We start from the raw sequence: 21,835 nt of genomic DNA on the forward strand, positions 1-21,835 counted from the left end.
ATTCGTTCTGCGATTGGCATTATGAAAAGATATTTGTAACGCTTCTGGAGGAGTTTTCATAATAAAATGAAGCAACACTATCAGAACTCTTCTCCTCCAGTTTAACTCTCCAATCCGACAGATGGTAATATAACACAAAATCAACATCTGTGGATTGTGAAGGGGGGGGGGGTGTAGGAAGGAGGGGGGAAGGGAGTGCTGTAGGGACGAAGGGGGAAGGGGGATGGGAATTCCGTGGTGGTCTCTTAGTACAAGGGGGGGGGGGTGAGATGGAAAGAGCGCCCCCGACTGATCCGTCTCTTTAGTCTCACAATGCCAGGGGCCGAACCTCACGCCATGGCGCCCATGTTACGATGAACTTGTCATAAGATTTGTTGGACCAGCTATGTAATTCTTCTAACGAGTATAGATTGTCCACTCTATCTCTCCATTGACCCAACGTTGGGGGAGTATTTTGTAGCCATAAACGGGGAATTAGGGATTTAGCAGTATCCAGGAGCAAAGCAATCAATTTATTTCTGGAGGGGTGGAAATGCGCATTTGGCCTCCATAACAGGACTAGGTCCGGTGAGATTGAGATCTTTGGGTTAATCTTCTGTATAATTTCTTCCACGCTTCTCCAAAAGGGGGTCAGCAATGGGCATGACCACCAGATGTGAAGGTATGTCCCTACATCTTTCTTACATCTCCAGCAAGCTTTCTGGGTGGAGAGTTTGTGGTCAAATAACCACTGAGGGGTTCGATACCACCTTACCAGCAGTTTGTAGTGTGCCTCTTGGGCCAAGACGCAAGGGGACAGACCAAATGAGGTATTAAGGATTGAATTAGTTTCTTCTGTGCTTAGATAGATCCCCAATTCCTTCTCCCACGAGATGGGGAAGGTTGGTTTATAGGGCTGAACTGGGGAGATAAAGTTCTTACGAAGGAAGGTAATTTTCCTCTGAGAGGCTTTGTTGTCTAGCCAGGCCCTTTCAAATGGTGTAGAAGGTCTAGTGGATTTGTAAGTGCTGAAGTATGCTTTAAACATGCCCGTCACCTGAGCTACCTCCAAGAAGGAGAAGTTCTGCTCCGGCTGCAGCTTTTGGAGGATGCTGATAGGGTCCAGATGGGCCAGGGATTGTAGATGTGCTATATGAAGTGACTTAAATTTCCCCCACACCGGGGCAAAGTCCTGACTCTTATGGGGGTTCAGAATTTTGGAGATGGAGGACAGCGGGAGTATGGGTGAGGGATATGGAGCCAGCTCCTCTCTAAGCCTATCCCATACCCCACAAGGCCCCCTGAGAAGCGGGTTGTAAGTCTTGGCCTGATAGCGTGATCTGACTGGGAACCATAGGTCCTCTGCCAGAGGAGTTCTGTTATACCCTTCTGCCAATTTTGTAAGTATCCTATCTCCCTTCGTCTGCGTCAGGTCCCACCAGTATTGAAGCTGGGAAGTTCTGTAGTAGTCGCTTAGGTGGGGGAGGTCTATGCCCCCCTCCTTGCCCCTCCTGACCATCAGGCTGTGCGCCAGTCTTGGTCTCCTCCGCCTCCACACAAAACATGAGAAGGACGAGCGCAACTCTTTAAAAAAGCAGGTAGGGAGGTGGATAGGGAGCATCCTGATCTTGTATAGAATGATAGGAAGAATGTAGGTTTTAATAATGTTTTTTCTCCCAAACCATGACACAAATGGAATGTCATAATTTTTGAGAAGGTGCTTGACCCGGTCGATAAGAGGGGCGAAGTTTGCGTTGTATAAATCTTCGGCTTTTCTGGTTAGTCTAATACCCAGGTATTCTAGGTATGTGGATGACCAAGCCCATGGCGAGTTGGCTCTCAGCTGGTTGTACTGCTTGGATGGAATGGAGATATTTAAAGCTGTCGACTTTGCGAAGTTAATTTTAAAGTTTGATAATTTGCCAAACTCCTCTAAAAGCTCTAAGAGTCTGGGCAGACTCTTCTGGGGGTCGGTAACCAAGAATGCCACGTCGTCCGCGAAGGCCGCCGCTGAGAGTTGTTGGCCACCCACATTGAGGCCTTTCACCCCAGCGTCCTGCCTTATCCTCAGCAGTAGGGGTTCCAGAGACAGAATAAATAGAGAGGGAGAGAGGGGGCACCCCTGCCGAGTGCCATTTCTTATGTGGAAGGGAGGGGAGAGAGTCTTGTTTACTCTAAGTCGTGCATGAGGGCAAGCATATAGCGAGAAAATTGCACGTATGAACTGCTCGGGCAGGTTAAAGTGGTGGAGCACCCTCTCCATGTACAGCCAGTCAACCCTATCAAAAGCCTTTTCGGCATCCGTTCCTACTAGGGCAAGAGGGATATTGTGATATTGAGCAAATCTGGCCGCATGGAGAAGTCTAAGGCAGTTATCTCTCCCCTCCCTTCCTTTAACAAATCCCGCCTGTTCTTCCTCTATTAGGGAGGGTATAAAGGGGGCCAGTCTATTTGCCAACAATTTAGCCCACAGTTTCATATCCAGATTAATCAAGGATATGGGGCGGTAGTTCCTGCAAAGCTCCGGGTTTTTGTTATCTTTGTGAATCAAGGCAATGTGTGCCTCCTGGGCCTGTCTCGGCAGGGATGCGCCCCCCATCAGGTCATTATACAGGGTTGTCAATCTAGGTTTCAACTCTGGGAGGAATATTTTATAGTAGTGAAGGGGGAAACCGTCAGGGCCGGGGCTTTTATTAGGAGGGCTGGACGTTATCAGTTCCTCCACCTCGGTTTGTGTTATCTGACTAGTTAGGGAGGAAGCCTTCAGTGAATCAATTCTAGGCATTTTAATCCGCCGGAGAAAACCGTCGATGAGGTCTGTGTGCCTTTCAGGGGGTGAGGTATCACCTTCTTTTTTTATGTTATATAGATCCGAATAGTACTTTCGGAATTCCTCCGCTATGTCTTTGGAGGCGGTCATAATTACTCCAGATGGGGCCTTAATGGCCCTGATCTGGTTCCTAGTGCGAGCTTTTTTAATTAGTGCTGACATAAGTCTGCTGCCTTTATTGCCCTGGGCGTACACCTTATGTCTGAAATATAACTGTTTTTTATTGAATTTAGAGTTCCATAGTAGTTTCAGGTCAGCTCTTACCTCAGCCAATTTATCTAGGTTTAGTTTAGTTTGTGACAATTTCGCTGTTAACTCTAGTTTAGCAATTAGTGAGAGCTTATCATCAATAGCCTTCTGTGTGCGTTTCTTGACCCGAGAACCCAGGTCAATCAACAGGCCTCGCATATAGGCCTTATGGGCCTCCCAGACTATCGGGGACTTGGACCCCTCTGTGGAGTTAAGGAGAAAGTACTCCTCTAGATGTTTGGTCAGATATTCTTTGTCCTCTATCTGATCTAGGAGAGATGTATTCAGTGACCATCTCCACTCCCTAGCGCACGATTGTGGTGGACGGATCGTCACGTGCACGGGGGCATGATCTGATATGCTCATAGTGTCTATGACGGCACTGATCAACGTCGTGAGGAGGGCGGAGGAGACCAAGATGTAATCCAATCTTTGGTATGTCGAGTGTACCGAAGAGAGATAAGAGAAATCCTTAGTGGTGGGGTTAAGAGAACGCCACGAGTCCACCAAGCCGAGCTCCTGAATCTGTTTGCCCAGTCTTCTCAGTTTGCCCTGCGAGACCTGCGACCGGCCAGAAGAGGAATCTAGAGCGGGGTTGAAGGTGACATTAAAATCACCTGCAAGAATAATCTGACCTGCACTAAATTGTTTCAGAATTTCCAGCTGTTTTAACAGCCAGGGCACTTGCTCCGAATTGGGAGCGTAGATATTAGCTAGGGTCATTTTGGTGTTGTTTAGTGTACCCCTCAGGAAGAGAACTCTGCCCTCCTCGTCCCCAAAATGGGCCTCCTCCACGAAATTGATCGTTTTGTGTAAGAATATGGAGACCCCCTTGGAGGCCGAAGAGGGGTGAGTGCTATGAAAGGCACTGGGAAAGCACTTCCCTGGAAGGGAGAAGGCTTTGCCGCCCTTGAAATGGGTTTCTTGGACAAAAAGAATTTTGGTATCGTACCTTCTCAGTAGCAGTTCAAGGTCATGACGTTTAGACGGAGAGTTGAGGCCCCTGGCGTTGAAGGACGTGAGGCGTAAACCACTCATTAGGGCGTACCTGAGCTAAGGAGTGAACAAACAGAAATGTAAATGTACCAAGATGTCACCAGATAGAGGGTGTGGGCGTTCGCTATATATCTTCTTCGTGAGACCACAGCGGCAAAGCGGTGGGGGGGGGAGTTATTAAAAGGTGCGGGAAGGTTAGGGAAGAGGGGGAGGGTAAGAGGACAGGGGGGGTGCAAACACAAGTCTAGTTGTTAACAGAAAGGACAGAGATTCCCTGTAAGGAGAGTCTCTGCCCGCAAAGTAGATTTAACTTTTCAATCTGAAACTACTAAGTTTGTAGTTCAATAACCGAGGACGGTTAACTGAAAGCCCGAGAAGTCGTAGACTATTTCGGGAAATCAGAGTAAAGTTTAAAGTTTATTACCTGGACGTATCAGTACAGAAGCCCATCCAGTCCCAACAGGGGGGAGCTAGTGGGCTAGGCGCCTGAGGTGAATGGTAAAATGCAATAAAATGCAATATGTAACGTATAGTGACAACATATATTGTGAAACATATAAAACGCATAGAACGTGTGGTGGGGCCGAAGTATGGAGGGACCTTAATGGTCGATACTTTGTTAAGTAACAGTCACCGGTAATAAGGAAGAGTGTCGAAGATTTGTAGAAGGTGCAATCTCGTCATCCCACCGGGGAATCCCTAGGAGACGGGAAGAAACGGTTCTGCGCCATCAACCTCGTCGGGCATTGGAGACAGTCGGTACATCTGGAGAATCTGGAAAAGGGAAAATAAGCAGAGAGACGAACAGAGGAACAAAGGCCCTACAGTAGGCGAGCAGCCCGGATGGAATGGAGGCCGCTCCTAGGGTCTGCTCAACTCTGTCGACCAGTAGAGCGATGTGCATCCAGACAGCAATTATAGGTCTCACGAGTCCTCACGTGGCTTCTTCTTTTTCCCCTTAGGGGATTTTGATCTGCCCGCTGTTGTCCAGTCCCTTGGGTCTTCAAGCGGTTGGAATTGAAGAGGATCAGGAATCGACTGCCAATTAGGAAGGTCAATCGGTTCAATATCGAGACGCTCCCATAATTTTTGCATATCTTCCTGGGTGCGAATATTGAACTTCTTGCCTTGTATAGGGATGCTGATGCCGAAGGGGAATAACCAGGCATATCTCAAGTCTCTGGATTTGAGGACCTCCAGCAGTGGACGCAGAGCACGTCGCTTAGCCAGGGTGGAGGGTGCAAGGTCTTGAAAGATCCGAACCGAAGAGTCCGAGTATTTCAATTCGCCGTGTAATCTGGCAGCTCTCAGCACCGCGGCTGTGTCGGGGAATGCAAGCAGCTTGCAGACCACGTCTCTGGGGAAATCGGAAGAGCTAGATGGGGGTCTGAGAGCTCGATGTATTCTCTCAATACTGATGCTAGATGCTCTTTCTTCCCCTAGCAGGGTAGTAAAAAGTTCTTTGGCAATCTTCGGAAGACATACGTTAGCATAGGATTCTGGAATCCCCTTTAGGCGCAAATTATTGCGCCTATTCCTGTTCTCAAGATCTTCTTGAAGCAGAAGCGCCCTGTTAAGGTATATATGCTGCTCCTTTACTGCTTGCTCTAACTGCAGGGAATGAGATACAATGGCAGCAGAGGATGACTCCAAATCCTCCACTCTGTGTCCCAGATGTCTGAGCTCGTCTTTTATTTCAGCCAGATCTGAGCTAATGGGGCGCAGGGCTTGTGAAATCAGGTTAATCATGAAACCCCTTGAAACTGACTCACCCTCTTCTCCTTCTGAGGGGGGTTCTTCTTCCTCCGTCTGATTGAGTACAGGGGTGAGCGCATGTGCCGACGCCATCTTGGACGCGGGACGCGGGAAACGCGCAGTCCGCTCTTTGAAGAAACGTTGCACATCCACCTGTGTTTTGGCCGGTCGAGGGGTGTTTTGTAGGTCTGTGTTCTTATCTTTTACTGTCTTTCCCATTTTTCTTAATATTTTACCGTTATTGAGGGTACTGTGGGCGTCTGACTGAGGGGTGCGGCTTTAGGCAGGCATCACCCTCATTGTCCAGGCTTCTCAAATTTGAGAAAATTGTAGTGGATGAATTAGATCTTGCGCTGCAGGATCCACAAGAAAAAATTAGAGCAGTGCTCTTATATATGAGCCTTTGGGTCCCCTGAGGGTGATAATAGGCTATTCCGGTGTTAAGGGGTTAACAAGAGCTCCCCTTGGAGACAATTCAACTATCTTCACCCAGAGGGGGGGGTGGAGTGGTGGAGAGGTTAGGCGGGAAACTTCCCGCCGAGGAGGGAGAGGAAGGAGGGGGGGGGGGGGGGGCAGAAGGCACCTGGAATACTGCTTTTTCTTCACTTTTACTTTTAGTGGAGGATAGTGTTGGAGCAGGCTCCTCTCTTTATCCACCTCACACCCGATCGTCACCCTCCTCCGCTGATCTGCTCACCCGTCCCTGCGTCTGTTGCTATAGCACCGGAGGAGCTGAAAGCCTGCCGCTCCGGTGAGTGCTGCAGTCACGCTCTCCTTCCCCTCTGACCTCCCAGGGAGCTGAAACGCTGTCTGTACCGGTCGTGCTGGCTGTCGCCGGGCGCTTCCTTTCTTCAGAAAGCGAGCGGAACCTCAGCGTGTAAGATGGCCGCTGCTCGTCTCCGGCGCCCGGTCTCGCCGCTCTGCCACTGACAGCAACGGCGTCGGAGCCCGGTCACAGTTCTCTCGGCGTGCAGGGGGATCAGCTGTGGTTCTCACCGGTCTCTGGTGGACTTGAGGTGCCAGGAAGGTATTGAAGGTGTAAGATTAACCTTCTGGTTGAGGAGTCCAAGTTCTGTGCGACCATCCACTCCGCAGGTTAGGCCACGCCGACCACCCAGAATTCTGCGCCGTCCACTGCTGCAACTCTGAATCCTCTGGCTGCTGCTCCTCCTTCCTCCCAGCCTCCTCACTCCAATACAATGACACATTCTGAGGAGCAGGCAGACTCCCAGGAACTGTTCTCGGGCCCCTGCCCAGAATGGGCAGCAATGGTTCCGAATCCTCTCCCACTGGAGGAGTTTGTCGTGACCGATGCCCAACCTTTGGAAAGTTCCCGGGGTCCGGGGGATGAGGCTGGGGACTTCCGGCAACTGTCTCAAGAGCTTTCAGTGGGTGAGGAGGACGATGACGATGAGACACAGTTGTCTATCACTCAGGTAGTAGTAATTGGAGTAAGTCCGAGGGAGGAGCGCACAGAGGATTCGGAGGAAGAGCAGCAGGACGATGAGGTGACTGACCCCACCTGGTTTGCTACGCCTACTGAGGACAGGTCTTCAGAGGGGGAGGCAAGTGCAGCAGCAGGGCAGGTTGGAAGAGGCAGTGCGGTGGCCAGGGGTAGAGGCAAGGCCAGACCGAATAATCCACCAACTGTTTCCCAAAGCGCACCCTCGCGCCATGCCACCCTGCAGAGGCCGAGGTCCTCAAAGGTCTGGCAGTTTTTCACTGAGAGTGCAGACGACCGACGAACAGTGGTGTGCAACCTTTGTCGCGCCAAGATCAGCCGGGGAGCCACCACCACCAGCATGCGCAGACATATGATGGCCAAGCACCCCACAAGGTGGGACGAAGGCCGTTCACCGCCTCCGGTTTGCACCGCTGCATCTCCCCCTGTGCCCCAACCTGCCACTGAGATCCAACCCCCCTCTCAGGACACAGGCACTACCGTCTCCTGGCCTGCCCCCACACCCTCACCTCCGCTGTGCTCGGCCCCATCCACCAATGTCTCTCAGCGCACCGTTCAGCCGTCGCTAGCGCAATCGCAATACGTAGGCTGCACCCGCGGATGGAAGCATTGTTCTCTATCACCATCAAAAACGTGGACCTTTTAGCTTCATCAATCTGTGTATAATATTCATCCTCCTCCTCCTGCTCCTCCTCCTGAAACCTGACGTAATCACGCCGAACGGGCAATTTTTCTTAGGCCCACAAGGCTCAGTCATATAATTTTTGTAAACAATTTTTATACGTTTCAATGCTCATTAAAGCGTTGAAACTTGCACCTGAACCAATTTTTATTTTAACTGGGCTGCCTCCAGGCCTAGTTACAAATTAAGCCACATTAACCAAAGCGATTAATGGGTTTCACCTGCCCTCTTGGTTGGGACTGGGCAATTTTTCTGACGTACATTAGTACTGTTGGTACACCAATTTTTGGGGGCCCTCGCTTACAGTGTAATCCAATTAATTTTTTGCCCACCTGCATTAAAGCTGACGTTACATCAGCTGTGCTGGGCACTGCAATGGGATATATTTATGTACCGCCGGTGGGTTCCAGGGAGCCACCCATGCTGTGGGTCCACAGGGAGTTGTAACTGCATGTGTCCACTTCTAAAGAACCCCAGTCTGACTGGGGCATGCAGTGTGGGCCGAAGCCCACCTGCATTAAACATGACATTACCTCAGCTGTGATGGGCACTGCAATGGGATAAATTTATGTACAGCCGGTGGGTTCCAGGGAGCCACCCATGCTGTCAGTCCACACGGGGTTGTAACTGCATGTGTCCACTTCTAAAGAACCCCAGTCTGACTGGGGCATGCAGTGTGGGCCGAAGCCCACCTGCATTTAATCGGACGTTTCCTCAGCTGTGATGGGCACTGCAATGGGATACATTTATGTACAGCCGGTGGGTTCCAGGGAGCCACCCATGCTGTGGGTCCACAGGGAGTTGTAACTGCATGTGTCCACTTTTAAAGAACCCCAGTCTGACTGGGGCATGCAGTGTGGGCCGAAGCCTACCTGTATTAAACATGACATAACCTCAGCTGTGATGGGCAATGCAATGGGATATATTTATGTACTGCCGGTGGGTTCCAGGGAGCCACCCATGCTGTGGGTCCACAGGGAGTTGGAACTGCATGTGTCCACTTCTAAAGAACCCCAGTCTGACTGGGGCATGCAGTGTGGGCCGAAGCCTACCTGTATTAAACATGACATAACCTCAGCTGTGATGGGCACTGCAATGGGATACATTTATGTACAGCCGGTGGGTTCCAGTGAGCCACCCATGCTGTGGGTGCACATGGAATTCCCATTGCGGAGTTGTACCTGCCTGTGACTATTTATAAAAAAACGCGGTCTGACTGGGGCATGCAGACACCTTGACAGAATGAATAGTGTGTGGCACATAGGTTCCCCATTGCTATGCCCACGTGTGCAGCTCCTGATGGCGGTGGCACAGGATTATATTTCTCATTGCTTCTGTACAGCATTGTGGGCTATCGCCCCTTTTAAAGAGGGTCACTGCCTAGCTGTGCCAACCCTCTGCAGTGTGTGCCTGCGGTTCCTCCTCATGGCAGACGCACTTATAAATAGACATGAGGGTGGTTTGGCATGAGTGTAGCTGAAGGCTGTGCAGGGACACTTTGGTGTGCGCTGTGGACACTGCGTCGTGCGGGGGGGGGGGGGGGGGGCAGCATGTAACCCAAGAGAAGTGGCAGCGGAGTGTCATGCAGGCAGTGATTGTGCTTTGTTGGAGGTAGTGTGGTGTTTAGCTAAGGTATGCAGTGCTAATGAGGGCTTTTCAGAAGTAAAAGTTGTTGGGAGGGGGGGGGCACTCTTGCTGCTATTGTGGCTTAGTAGTGGGACCTGGGAACTTGAGATGCAGCCCAACATGTAGCCCCTCACCTGCCCTATCCGTTGCTGTGTCGTTCCCATCACTTTCTTGAATTGCCCAGATTTTCACAAATGGAAACCTTAGCGAGCATCGGCGATATACAAAAATGCTCGAGTCGCCCATTGACTTCAATGGGGTTCGGTACTCGAAACGAACCCTCGAGCATCGCGAAAATTTCGTCCCGAGTAACGAGCACCCGAGCATTTTGGTGCTTGCTCATCTCTAGTGTTCTTTGTCTTTAAGCTTTTAAGTTCTTTTACTTCCATTCATGTATTTTTTTCACTGCAGTTGTATAACACATTTCCGTCTGTGATGCGCTGGTGTTCCACAATCAAAAACAAGGTGGCCGAGAGGACGGCTGTAATGCATGAGTTTATCCAAGAGACCTTCACCAACCAGAGGAAAGAACTGGATGTAAACGACCAGAGGAATCTTATCGACTCATTCTTGGTGAAACAACAAGAGGTATTTAAACATTAATTCAACTGAGCAGAGATGAGTTTCCAATTTGGGACAACTCTTGGTGACATGCATAAATCTGCCAGCATGTGTGATAAATGCAGCCAGATAAACTAAGTCTGAGATGAGCTTTAGCAAGATAAACTACATGAGGCTCTGTGCTAATGGACCAGCTCCCCCAAATAGTTTCACCCGAACTCTTCAGGGGTATAGTAGCTATAAACAAGCGATTATGTCATTCATGTTTGAAACAGTAACTGGAACTAATAACTTGTGGATGCCACTAGGACATAATTATCTTAAGGCTAAATGGTCCAAAGAAAGATAAAGTCAGATCATTGATTATCCTTTGTTTTCGAAAGAAAAAAAATCCCTTTGGCACCTTAAAGACCAGACATTTTTCATTTTGTTGTTTTAATTTTTTTCGTCCCTGCCATGACATTTTTTTTCCATTGACATATTTGTATGAGGGCTTGTTTTTTGCAGCACGATTTATATATTTTTTACATTTTTCTATTTAATATACAGATGGGACAAATTTATCATAGAATCATAGAACGGTAGAGTTGGAAGGGACCTCCAGGATCATCTGGTCCAACCCCCTGCTCAGTGCATGATTCACTAAATCATCCCAGATATTTGCCCAGCCTTTGTTTGGACACTTCCATTGAAGTAGAACTCACCACCTCCAGTGGTAACCTGTTCCACTCATTTATCACCCTCACTCTCAGAAAGTGTCTTCTCATATCTAATTAGTGTCTCCTCCCTTTCAGTTTCATTCCATTGCTTTCAGTCTTTCCTTGTACAAATGAGAATAGATCTGATCCCTCTGCACTGTGACAACTCCTTGAGATATTTGTAGACAGCTATTAAGTCTCCTTCTTAAGTCAGCCTTCCTTTTTGCAAGCTAAACATTCCCAGATCCTTTAACCATTCCTCATAGGACATGCTTTGCAGACCACTCTCCATACTGGTAACTCTTCTCTGAACTTGCTCCAGTTTGTCTATGTCTTTTTTTTTGTCAAAGAGGGGTGCCCAGAACTGGACACAGTATTCCAGATGAGGTCTGACTAAAGGCCCGTTTACACCAGCAGATGATTGCTCAAAAATCGCTCAAACGACAGTTTGAGTGACAGCTTCGAGCGATCATTTTGCATAAAGTATTGAGTAGCTATTCAGTTACTTAAGTACCAATTAAGTGTGCAAATGAAGCCTGCGCTGAATGACATCAGATCCTTTGTTTTCCATGGGGAAACAATGCTATCAGCACTCCCCGTGGAGAACTTCTGATAAAAGTGAACAATGATTTTCAGGTTAGCTTGAATTTAACAATCAGCTAACAGTGCCCGAAAAGCGGACGGTGGGCGCACATTTATATGCACCGATTATCGCTAAAACGATCGCCGATTATTGATTTTTTAGCAATCATCGCTGGTGTAAATGGGCCTTAGGGAAGAGTAGAGGGGAATAATTACCTCATATGATCTAGACTCTACGCTTCTCTTAATACGTCCAAGAATTGTGTTTGCCTTTTCAGCTTGATTGTGATAGCACAGTGCAGAAAGGTACCTTATCTTCACCCACTAAAATTACATTCTTCTCTTATCTTAATAGAAAAAAGTACTTCAAAATGTAAATAACCCAACCTGATAGCACGGCACACCATTATTATTATGTCACATTAAGGGATCATTCACACGAGCATTGCATTTTCACGCTGGCCGCATCTTGCCCCAAAATCGCATGAAAGGGAAAAAGCCGCGATTGAGTCGCAGCTAAAATAAGTGCTTCCCCTACCATTCACATGGCCAGGCGCGGCATTTGACTATTTAAATGCGAGTCTTTGACCACGACATCTAAAAAGTTAACTTCAAGATCAGAGCTAGCTGTAATCGTGGCAGTTACCGGCAGCTGTCTTCTGTTAAAAACAGCTGATAACCACCTTCTATGGTATGTACTTTACTCACGGACTTGCTTCATACGCCCTTCACGAATGCATAACGTATGTATACATATTACAGTCCTTAAAAGATTACTAGCTGGTAATTATATTATACACTCAATGGCCCCTTTATTAGAGCCCCCGGGCCTCACACTTTTGCAGTTTCCTTATACAAAAAAATATCACTTGATCAGATGAATCCAGATTTCTGTTGCACCGTGCTGATGGGAGGTCTGGATTTGGCACAAGCAGCATGAATCGATGACCCCTACCTGTCAGCTATTTAGAACATATCAGCATCTCCATCTAATTGTGGTAACTATAAGAAGCTTCCTGTCCACATGATATTCCTGCAGAACGATTTCCACATCTAGTGGGATCTAAGCCACAACGAATTCCTGAAGTTATTAAGGCCAAAGGAGGTCCAACACACTTTTAGATTTTAAAAAGTGTCCATTCAATGTATATTCTCTCAGAAGCCCACATTCAAATAGTTAGATAATATTGCTTAATACTGCATATTTAGAACACTGCTCCAAAGGACAACACTAAGCAGTAATCAGTAGATGTCATCATGTATTAGATGACATCTACGGATTAGAGATGAGCGAGCATACTCTTCCGAGCTTGATGCTCGTTCGAGCATTAGGGTGCTCGAGATGCTCGTTACTCGAGACGAGCACCACGCGGTACTCATCTCGATTAAACGAGCACTGACCATTGAATTCAATGGAGCCGGCAATACAGCCGGCTCCATTGAAAGCAATGGGCTGCCGGCGAGCGCTGGATGAATTTTCGGGAAGGGCTTAAAAATATAATGTCATTCAGCTGAGAGCTGCCCCTGATTGGTCCCTGCGCTTAGCCAATCAAAGGCAGCACTCACTCACCCATTCATGAATTCATGAATGGGTGAGTGAGAGCTGCCTCTGATTGGTGAGGCTGTGACCCATCAGAGGCAGCTCATTCAGCAGGCGGGGATTTTAAATCCCCACCCGCTGAATACTACAGAAAACAGTTCAGGAGAACTGCCAGCCAGACGCGGCTGAACTCCGACTGCAGCGGAAAGGTGAGTATACATTTTTTATTATTATTTTTACACATTTTAGGATGATTTTCAGGTAAGGGCTTATATTTTTAAGCCCTTCCCGAAAATTCATCCCGCGCTCGCCGGCAGCCCATTGCTTTCAATGGAGCCGGCTGTATTGCCGGCTCCATTGAATTCAATGGGCTAACATCGTTCTTCTCTGGCAGAGAACGATCTTTATGCTGACAGTGCGGGGGGGGGGGGTCTCACTCTTGCCACTATTGTGGCTTAATAGTGAGACCTCGGAGCCCGAAATGCAGCCCTGCATGTTGCTTCTCGCCTTCCCTATCCATTTATGTGTTTTTTACATGACTTTGGTGATTTGCTAAGATTTTCACAAATGAAAACCTTAGCGGAGCACCAGTCACATACAAAAATGCTCGAGTCGCCCATCGACTTCAATGGGGTTCGTTACTCGAAACGAACTCTCGAGCATCACTGAAAGTTCGACTCGAGTAACGAGCACTCGAGCATTTTGGTGCTCGCTCATCTCTAATTATGATGTTATGAGGTTTCTACATTGGCTTATTACACAAGGACATTCCATCTCATTATTATAACACTAATGTGCATGTGATATATTTTATATCTTAGGAAAAACCTGAATTATACTTCAGCAATGAAAACCTAAAAGCTCTTGTTACGGACCTTTTTGCGGCTGGCATGGAAACGACCTCCACCACCCTGAGATGGGCTCTTCTGCTGATGATGAAATATCAAGAAATCCAAAGTAAGAGACTGTATATTGTGCATATATGCTACATTACATGGTGCACCATGTGACCAAAGGCCAGGGTGGAGGTCTAGACTAAATGTAATCAAATCTAATGACAGAACTTTTTACTTTTTTTAAAACACATAGATATGGGCATCAGTTTACGGTACCTTTACATGGGGCGATTATTGCTTGAACCATTGCTAGAGACACCGAATTTGGACAATAGTCATCCCATGTACAACAGGGCTCTGAGTGAGAAATCGCTCACCTGTCAGAGTTACCTGGTTTTTAGCTCACCTAAAATCCAAGCGACTATCTGCCTGTGTTAACTATGAATGACTGCCCTGGTTTTATTAAATGCTTAGACACTATTAACAAAGGCAAAAGTTTTCCATACCTCTGAAGGCGAACCTTTTTCTTGCTGAACTTTTCATATGAATGACTCTCTGTTTGCACTGAATAGAGGCGGACAGGGACGGACGATTTTCAGCCATTCTCTAAACAACTATCGTTCCATTGTAAAAGCACAGGAGCGATAGTCGATGGGATGGCTGTTTGGTTCCAATGGCAGCTTTTCCTAAAGGGGACTAGTCTTATGTAAATAAAGCTGCAGAGGTCTACTAATCACTTGCTTCAGATAAATCCCATTGAAAGAGGAAGAGTTGGAAAATGGTGTATATGTGTTGTGGCAAGTGGGGGTTATTTGCCCAGGATCTCTCGCTTACTCTCTCCTACCCAGGGGTGGCAGCACCCCAATGACTTCCAGAACACAGATTAAAGTCCAAATGCTGGTTCCTCCAGCGTTTAATTCAACATTAGCACAAAAAAAAGGTATTCAGCACATAAATACAGTCCAGCATATCACATGTAACTTCGCACTGTTGTACATCACAGTGCACACAGCAACGCATACCGCTTCTTTCAGTGTATCTTCTAGGAAGGTGACTTCGCCCCAACAGGCAACGAGCAAGGGGCCGACTACCCCTTATCCGCTCCATGCTTCCCAGTCCCTCGCAGACCAGCATCAGGTCTACTTAGATTTCAGAGAGACCTTGTGAGGGAAGACGTTAACCTGTGCAGCTGCACCCCTCCAGGTGCAGGCTAATTAAACAAACTCAGTAACTGCGCTCAGAGGCCCTCTACAGGTCACTCTTGCTACTGCATTACCACCATCACTGCATTCCCTGTGACTGGCAACTCATCCTTAAGCCTTTAGAACTGCATCTTCACTTTTACTACCTGTGGATTCAAGGTATTGTAGTAATAATATAAATGTGTGTCTTAAATCAGCCTAGCCAAACATATATATATATATATATATATATATATATCCACCTTCATAGGAAATAGCTAGCAGTTAAACGGTTAACGAGTTCAATATTATACCCTAGTATGTACAAGTACAATGTTGAAGCTAACCGCTCCGCATCTTCCCAGCTCTAGCTATCAAGGGGAGGAACTTCTTATCTCTGACTGCATTCTTTCGGTCCAGATTAGAAAATTAATAAAGTCTATGTTAATCATCAGCGTCATTACATACTAGGTCAATCATTAGTTGTTATGATGTTGGGGGGCGTGCATGTAATTGGTGCGTCATGGTCAATTATATTTGTATTGTACTTCATTTGAATAAATCAGAAGAGTATTGGCAACTGACGGATTACATCGGTCAGTTCAAATACATATATTCATGCATGAAGCTTCTCACTATAACCAATCTGGTGCAGATCAGTGAAATCTTCTGGAATATGATTTATTCCCATAACAAAAGCACTCTTTAATTTCCATACACCCTTCTGACTCAACCATCATTTCAGGGACTTTTCTAACTTGCATTTCAAGACATGCTCTTAGCTTATTTTTTCTGGAGCCTCTGCTCCAGCACCACACTGGTCAGCCATTCTCTCTATCTGTTCCAGCAAGTCACATTCTTCTGCATCTTCAGCAGACATTGTCTTCTTCTCCATGGTCTCTTTCATCTCCATCATCTGACAGCTATCACTCACAAGTTGCTGCCCATCTCTGTTATTTTGCTCTCTAATTTCTTCCCCTTGCTCAGTCAGGCCTCACCTGCTTGAATGACGGCAGCTTCAGTGTCCCTCTTACTGACATATGTATCATTTCAGGAGTTTTTACACATATGATAAGCTTTCATTCCATTAACCTTCTTTCTTAAATACTTCTGACGTTGTCCAGGAATGGAACACTTTTCCTTCAACATGTGACTCTCTATAGTGACACTTAGCTCTCGGAGAAGTTTTCTGCGCAATTTTCTTGAAGTCATTTCACTCTCTGTAGATAATACATTAAAGGGGTTGTCCCGCGGCAGCAAGTGGGTCTATACACTTCTGTATGGCCATAATAATGCACTTTGTAATGTACATTGTGCATTAATTATGAGCCATACAGAAGTTATAAAAAGTTTTATACTTACCTGCTCCGTTGCTAGCGTCCTCGTTCCCATGGAGCCGACTAATTTTCGCCCTCCGATGGCCAAATTAGCCACGCTTGCGCAGTCCGGGTCTTCTGCAGTCTTCTATGGGGCCGCTCGTGCAGAATGCCGGCTCCGTGTAGCTCTACCCCGTCACGTGCCGATTCCAGCCAATCAGGAGGCTGGAATCGGCAATGGACCGCACAGAAGCCCTGCGGTCCACGGAGACAGAGGATCCCGGCGGCCATCTTCAGCAGGTGAGTATGAAGACGCCGGACCGCTGGGATTCAGGTAAGCGCTGTGCGGGTTGTTTTTTTAACCCCTGCATCGGGGTTGTCTCGCGCCGAACGGGGGGGGGGGGTTAAAAAAAAAACAAACCCCGTTTCGGCACGGGACAACCCCTTTAATTTCATTCTCAATTATTCCCTTCAGCTTCTTCTGATATTTCTGACTCAGATCAGTTGATGAACGGCCCAAGAACCCTTCAATGGCTCTTGCGTACCTTCCATATGTATGTTCAGGAACTCTTGCTGTGTCTTCATTGGGAACTTCAGGTCATTTTCACACTCGTACGTTGAGAGTGCATCTTGCAGTGTTTTCCATCTCCACCAGGACTGTGTTCTCTAAACTGTGTTTTCCTCTGAGTTGTCTCATATGAACACAGTGAGAACTGCTAACCTTCTCCCAGTTACTTAATCTTCCTCTACTTATGCCGTACTGGATTCTAACCATCTCTAGTTGCACCATACTGGATTCTAACCGCTGTCGACGTCCTCTGCTAATGGCAACCGCAAACTTCTCAAGTTAACCACTTATTTGCAACTGCACTTTACACGCCACTTGCAGCTTTGCGTGACATTCCGTGCCAGAGCATACTCCACCATATGTGGCAAGTGGGGGTTACTTGCCCGGGATCTCTCACTTACTCTCCCCTGCCCAGGGGTGACAGCACCGCAATGACATCCAGAATACACATTTAAGTCCAAATGCTGGATCCTCCAATGTTTAATTCAGTATCAGCACAAAAAACTATTCACAGTGTCCAAAGAAGCAGTTACTCCAAGATGACTTTTTTATTTGTGGTAACATTGCAGATTATAAAAACAGTCAATATTAATTATGGACTAAGGAAAAAAGTCATGAATGAATTGTGACAATGGCAAGAATTTTGTCCATTGGGACACATTGAGGTTGCATGATGTTTTCCTTATCTGCAATTTTATCGTGTCTGTCACATGACCAGAGCCGGAGAAGAACCCTAGACTATATGTTATCAAATTAGATGACAAAACCTTTTTTAACGTGTTTAGGGATTTTTTTTTGTTGGCCATAGGAAAAGTGCAAAGTGAGATTGAGAAAGTTATTGGGTCAGCTGAGCCCCAAGTGATTCATCGTAAACAGATGCCGTATACTGATGCCGTCATCCATGAGATTCAGCGTATTGGAAATATTATTCCAACCAACCTCCCACATGCTACGACTCAAGATGTTAACTTCAGGGAATATCTTCTGCCCAAAGTAAGTAAAAATGAAACTTTTCGGCTTCTTTAAGCTCATAACTCCAATTGCTCCTCGGGCACTATGTGTTGCCTCAGCGAAGCACAATTGATGAGATCCTGTAGTCCAGCCCATACACTGCTTTATGGTTCCATGCATATATACTGAATGGTCACTTTACTAGAGGCAACCATTTAGCAGCACGACGGACCTCTTTTGGATTTCAAAACCACAAAAAATCATCAAGGTATCAATCAAGTGGCTGACAATGCAGGATGTGCCAAGAAAACCATCACTCCACCTCCATCAGCCTAAACTATTGACACGTGAGAAGGGTGTCAGAACAGTGAATGTGAACCCACTGTGCCACAAAATGAATTTAGCTTAGGGCTAACTCTGAGGACACCACCGGGGTCCCCTGGTATTCATACATTATCCCCACTAGTCCTCACTGCAGGGAACCCCAGATTGTTACCCCAGAAGTAGTCTTGGTTATGCGGCAGCTGGCACAAACTGTCAAGGGTCGGTGCAGGCAGCAGATGGAATAAGCATGGTTAACAAACAAGCAAAGCTCAGGAGTGGAGAAGATGGGAAAGTTGAGTGAAACAGGCATTGATCAAAACCAGAAAACAGATAATATAGCACCTTTGCCGACTAGAGAAAGTAATTGCTTAAGCACCTTCTAGAGGAATGAGCCTTAAATAGACCATCTGTTAGGATTGACCAGGGACAGGAAAGTTGGGGATAACCTGGCCTTTTAAATAGGAGATGGGCTGTGTCGGATGAGAATTTGGCATCTGCTTCCAGTGAAAGCAGGTCGCTGAGTAGGCGAGGAGAGTCAGAGGCCCCAGTCCTGGCATATATCAAAAGGTTAATAGACTCATGCCGCTTGTCCCAAATTCTGAGCCCCTCCTTAATCATGGTGCAATAGAAATCTGGATTCACCTATGTTTTTTTACTGCTCAGTCATCCAATTTCTATGCTCTTCTGCCCGCTGGAGTCTCACCTTTCTTATTTTCTGATCATCAGCTGTTATAACCCATCTGTGCTATGGAACAATAAGTTGTTTATGTGCACAGGATCCCATTTGGCTTCAATTTTCTCCTTGATCACACTATTCTGATTTTTCACATAACTGTACTGGAAAACCTTACAAGGTTGACAGTGAAATTCTTGCCCCAGCAAGTCGAGCACCGGTGACCAGGCTTTGTTAGAAGTTGCTGAAATCACTAGAGTTTCCCATTTTTTTCTCTGATCTGTGCACTTGAAGAGTCTGGTATTGAAATGTAGTTATGTATTGCCTTCCTGATAAGGCCCATTTAGACCCATTTAGACGCAACGATTATCGCTCAAAAGCTGTCTTTTGAGCGATAATCGTTGTGTGTAACTGCACTTACATCGTGTAGTTTTCGTTAGGTCGTCACTCATTGTTGTCTTTCTGCCCGCTGAAGGACAACAATGGGCCTTATCAGGGATTCACAGTGGGATACAGGTAATACAATTGTTTCAGCTGTATCCCGCTCCCTGATGACAGGCTGGGCATGAAGAACAGAGAGGTCCAGCTTTGTTCTCCATACCACGTTCGAAGCGCTTTGCTGTATAACAGCCGGGCACTCTGAGCAGAGAACAGCTGGATGCAGAAGAGAAACGGGGAAACCCCGCTTGTCTTCTGCATCCTCCGCTGGGGAGCGCAAGGTGATCACTCAACGTTTGAGCGATCATCTTTTGCTATGAATGACACAACGATTATTGCGCAAAAGACATCTTTTGAGAGATAATCATTGTGTCTAAGTGGGCCTTTAGTGATAAACCTAATTAATAGTCAATTCTAACTATGACTTTTGTAAATGTTCAAATTTCTAGGGGACTCATGTGATTCCGCTTCTGACTTCTGTACTTTATGACAAGGAACACTTTGCAAAAGCTGATGAGTTTTACCCAGAACACTTTCTTGATTCAAGTGGAAATTTTTTAAGAAAAGAAGCGTTCATGCCCTTTTCAGCTGGTGAGTAATCTTCTCAGATGTCATCTTTGGTTAAGTAAGAAGTAGAGATGAGTAAGCCTCCACCAAATTGAAATCTGTAATGATAATCCAATGCATCAAACTTTAGGACCCAGTTACTTTAACAATGCAATTAGGACCCTGAAGGATTCAAAGAACTATGGAGCACCCCCTGTTTTTGTTACCCCCAAAGGTAAAAAGAAGTACCCCAAGGAGAGTCAAGGCTGGTTCCAGTGACCAAGGCTCCCACTGTATAAGATTTATCAAGGTTGACTCCAAAGCATCACTGAGAACATTAGGTTTATTGATGGAACAGTTTTAATAATAACTAGCACACTGACTTTTCATAAATCCCCGATACATGACTTGTTGGGGCACGGCTACTTTATCAAAAGGACCAAAGATGCAGAAGATTCCCAGTCCAGTCCATGAGCATCTGAGGCAGGTAGTCTGGGGCTATATCAGGGACTCACATGGGAGCATCTGTGATAGATATACTTGGAGGTCATCTAAGGAACTGTATGGGGATATCTGTATCTGACACTCTGAGTGGCTTCTCTGTGGCACACAACTTGGATGATTGCACCTTTTTTAATTTTTGAATGTTGGGGGCAATAAAAATGTTCTGATAGGGTTGACCCAGGACCGTAGAAATATGGAATGCCGAGGATTCAGTTGCACCCGTGCGTAGAAGCCTTAGGGAGCTCATAAAGCCTCTCTTCTCCATATAGGGGGCCCAGAAGTTTCAAGTTATGCCTCTGGGTTGATCAACTCATGATATTGTAGCATTGAGGCCACAAATGTGTTGAAGCAGCTCAGGTTCGAAGTATAAAGCTGTTTATGATTTTTTCTTTTCTTTAAAAAGATTATTTTTCTTTACCCAATTTATTCCATTGTTGTAGGTAAGAGAAGTTGTGCCGGAGAGAGCCTGGCAAAAATGGAGCTCTTTATTTTCTTCACAAAACTGCTGCAGAACTTCACATTCCAGGCTCCCCCTGGAGCCACACCAGACCTCACATCTTCAGGTGGATTCACATCTGGACCGTTGCCCCATAAGATCTGCGCTATACCTCGTGTGTGACCGATGGGTGTCACCGGTATTGAAAATTCTACTCATTGACTAGATCGGTTTGTGGTAAAATAGCAGTTGCAAAGGGAAAAGCTATTTGTCATGAACAAGTTTCTACTATCTTGCCAGCTTCTTTCCTGAATATTCATTTGTAGGTGTGCAGAGTCTATGTTACTGTATCTATTTATAATGTCTTGCAATGAACTACAAGCAGCCAGATTCACATTGCAGACTCTCCCTGCGAGCGGTCCTCCGATCCACGGAGAGACTGCAGTTGTGACAAATCACAACTGCAGTCTATCAGTACACTACCAGCTATGTAAATGCTGTGGCCAGTAGTGTCTGATAGCTGAAGAGGAAAGCGCCGACCATATGATGTATCCGACGTATGTGCTGTATGTAATCATATACATATAGCTGCTATAACCAGCTTTATATTATATGTGATATCGCTATATATAGGAGATATGTAACCAGCAGTACATATATAATTATATACAGGAGATACTAGCATGGTCCATATCACTATATACAGGATGTTTAACTTACATCTGCAGTACATATATATAATTATATAGAAAATACTCAGGTAACACTAGTCTATTTCACTATATATAGCAGATATACATCCCCCTGTACATAGTAATATGGGCCATGCTGATATAACCTTTGCATCTCCTGTATATAATTATATCTGAGCCTCTTGTGGCGCAGAGTGTTAAGGCAGCAGAAATGCTCTTGCCCACAACCCACGTGGTTCAGGTAGCTGTCATCCTTCTGAGGTGAGTAAAAAGAGTACCCAGCTTGGGGGGGGGGGGGGGGGGGGGTAAAAGATGACTAGGGAAGACAATGGCAAACCACCCTGCAAAAACATTCTGCCAAGAAAACGTCTCAATGTGACGTCACCCTAGCAGTCAGTCATGACTTGGTG

At 46.3% G+C, this 21,835-nt stretch overlaps 1 protein-coding gene across 1 annotated transcript in view; it reads left to right on the top strand.

The window, feature by feature from the left end:
- The window catches only part of LOC136620973 (cytochrome P450 2K6-like), a 39,460-nt gene extending 18,175 nt beyond the window's left edge, over nucleotides 1-21,285 (top strand). The window contains exons 5-9 of the mRNA XM_066596117.1: nucleotides 9,991-10,167; nucleotides 13,782-13,917; nucleotides 17,670-17,854; nucleotides 19,697-19,838; nucleotides 20,738-21,285. Of these exons, the coding sequence (XP_066452214.1) occupies nucleotides 9,991-10,167; nucleotides 13,782-13,917; nucleotides 17,670-17,854; nucleotides 19,697-19,838; nucleotides 20,738-20,916 (819 nt within the window). The 3' untranslated portion in view covers nucleotides 20,917-21,285. The remainder of the gene's footprint in view (nucleotides 1-9,990; nucleotides 10,168-13,781; nucleotides 13,918-17,669; nucleotides 17,855-19,696; nucleotides 19,839-20,737) is intronic.
- Nucleotides 21,286-21,835: the final 550 nt, after the last annotated feature.

Source organism: Eleutherodactylus coqui, chromosome 1 (assembly GCF_035609145.1).
Source record: "Eleutherodactylus coqui strain aEleCoq1 chromosome 1, aEleCoq1.hap1, whole genome shotgun sequence".
In the NCBI taxonomy this organism is placed as follows: domain Eukaryota; kingdom Metazoa; phylum Chordata; class Amphibia; order Anura; family Eleutherodactylidae; genus Eleutherodactylus; species Eleutherodactylus coqui.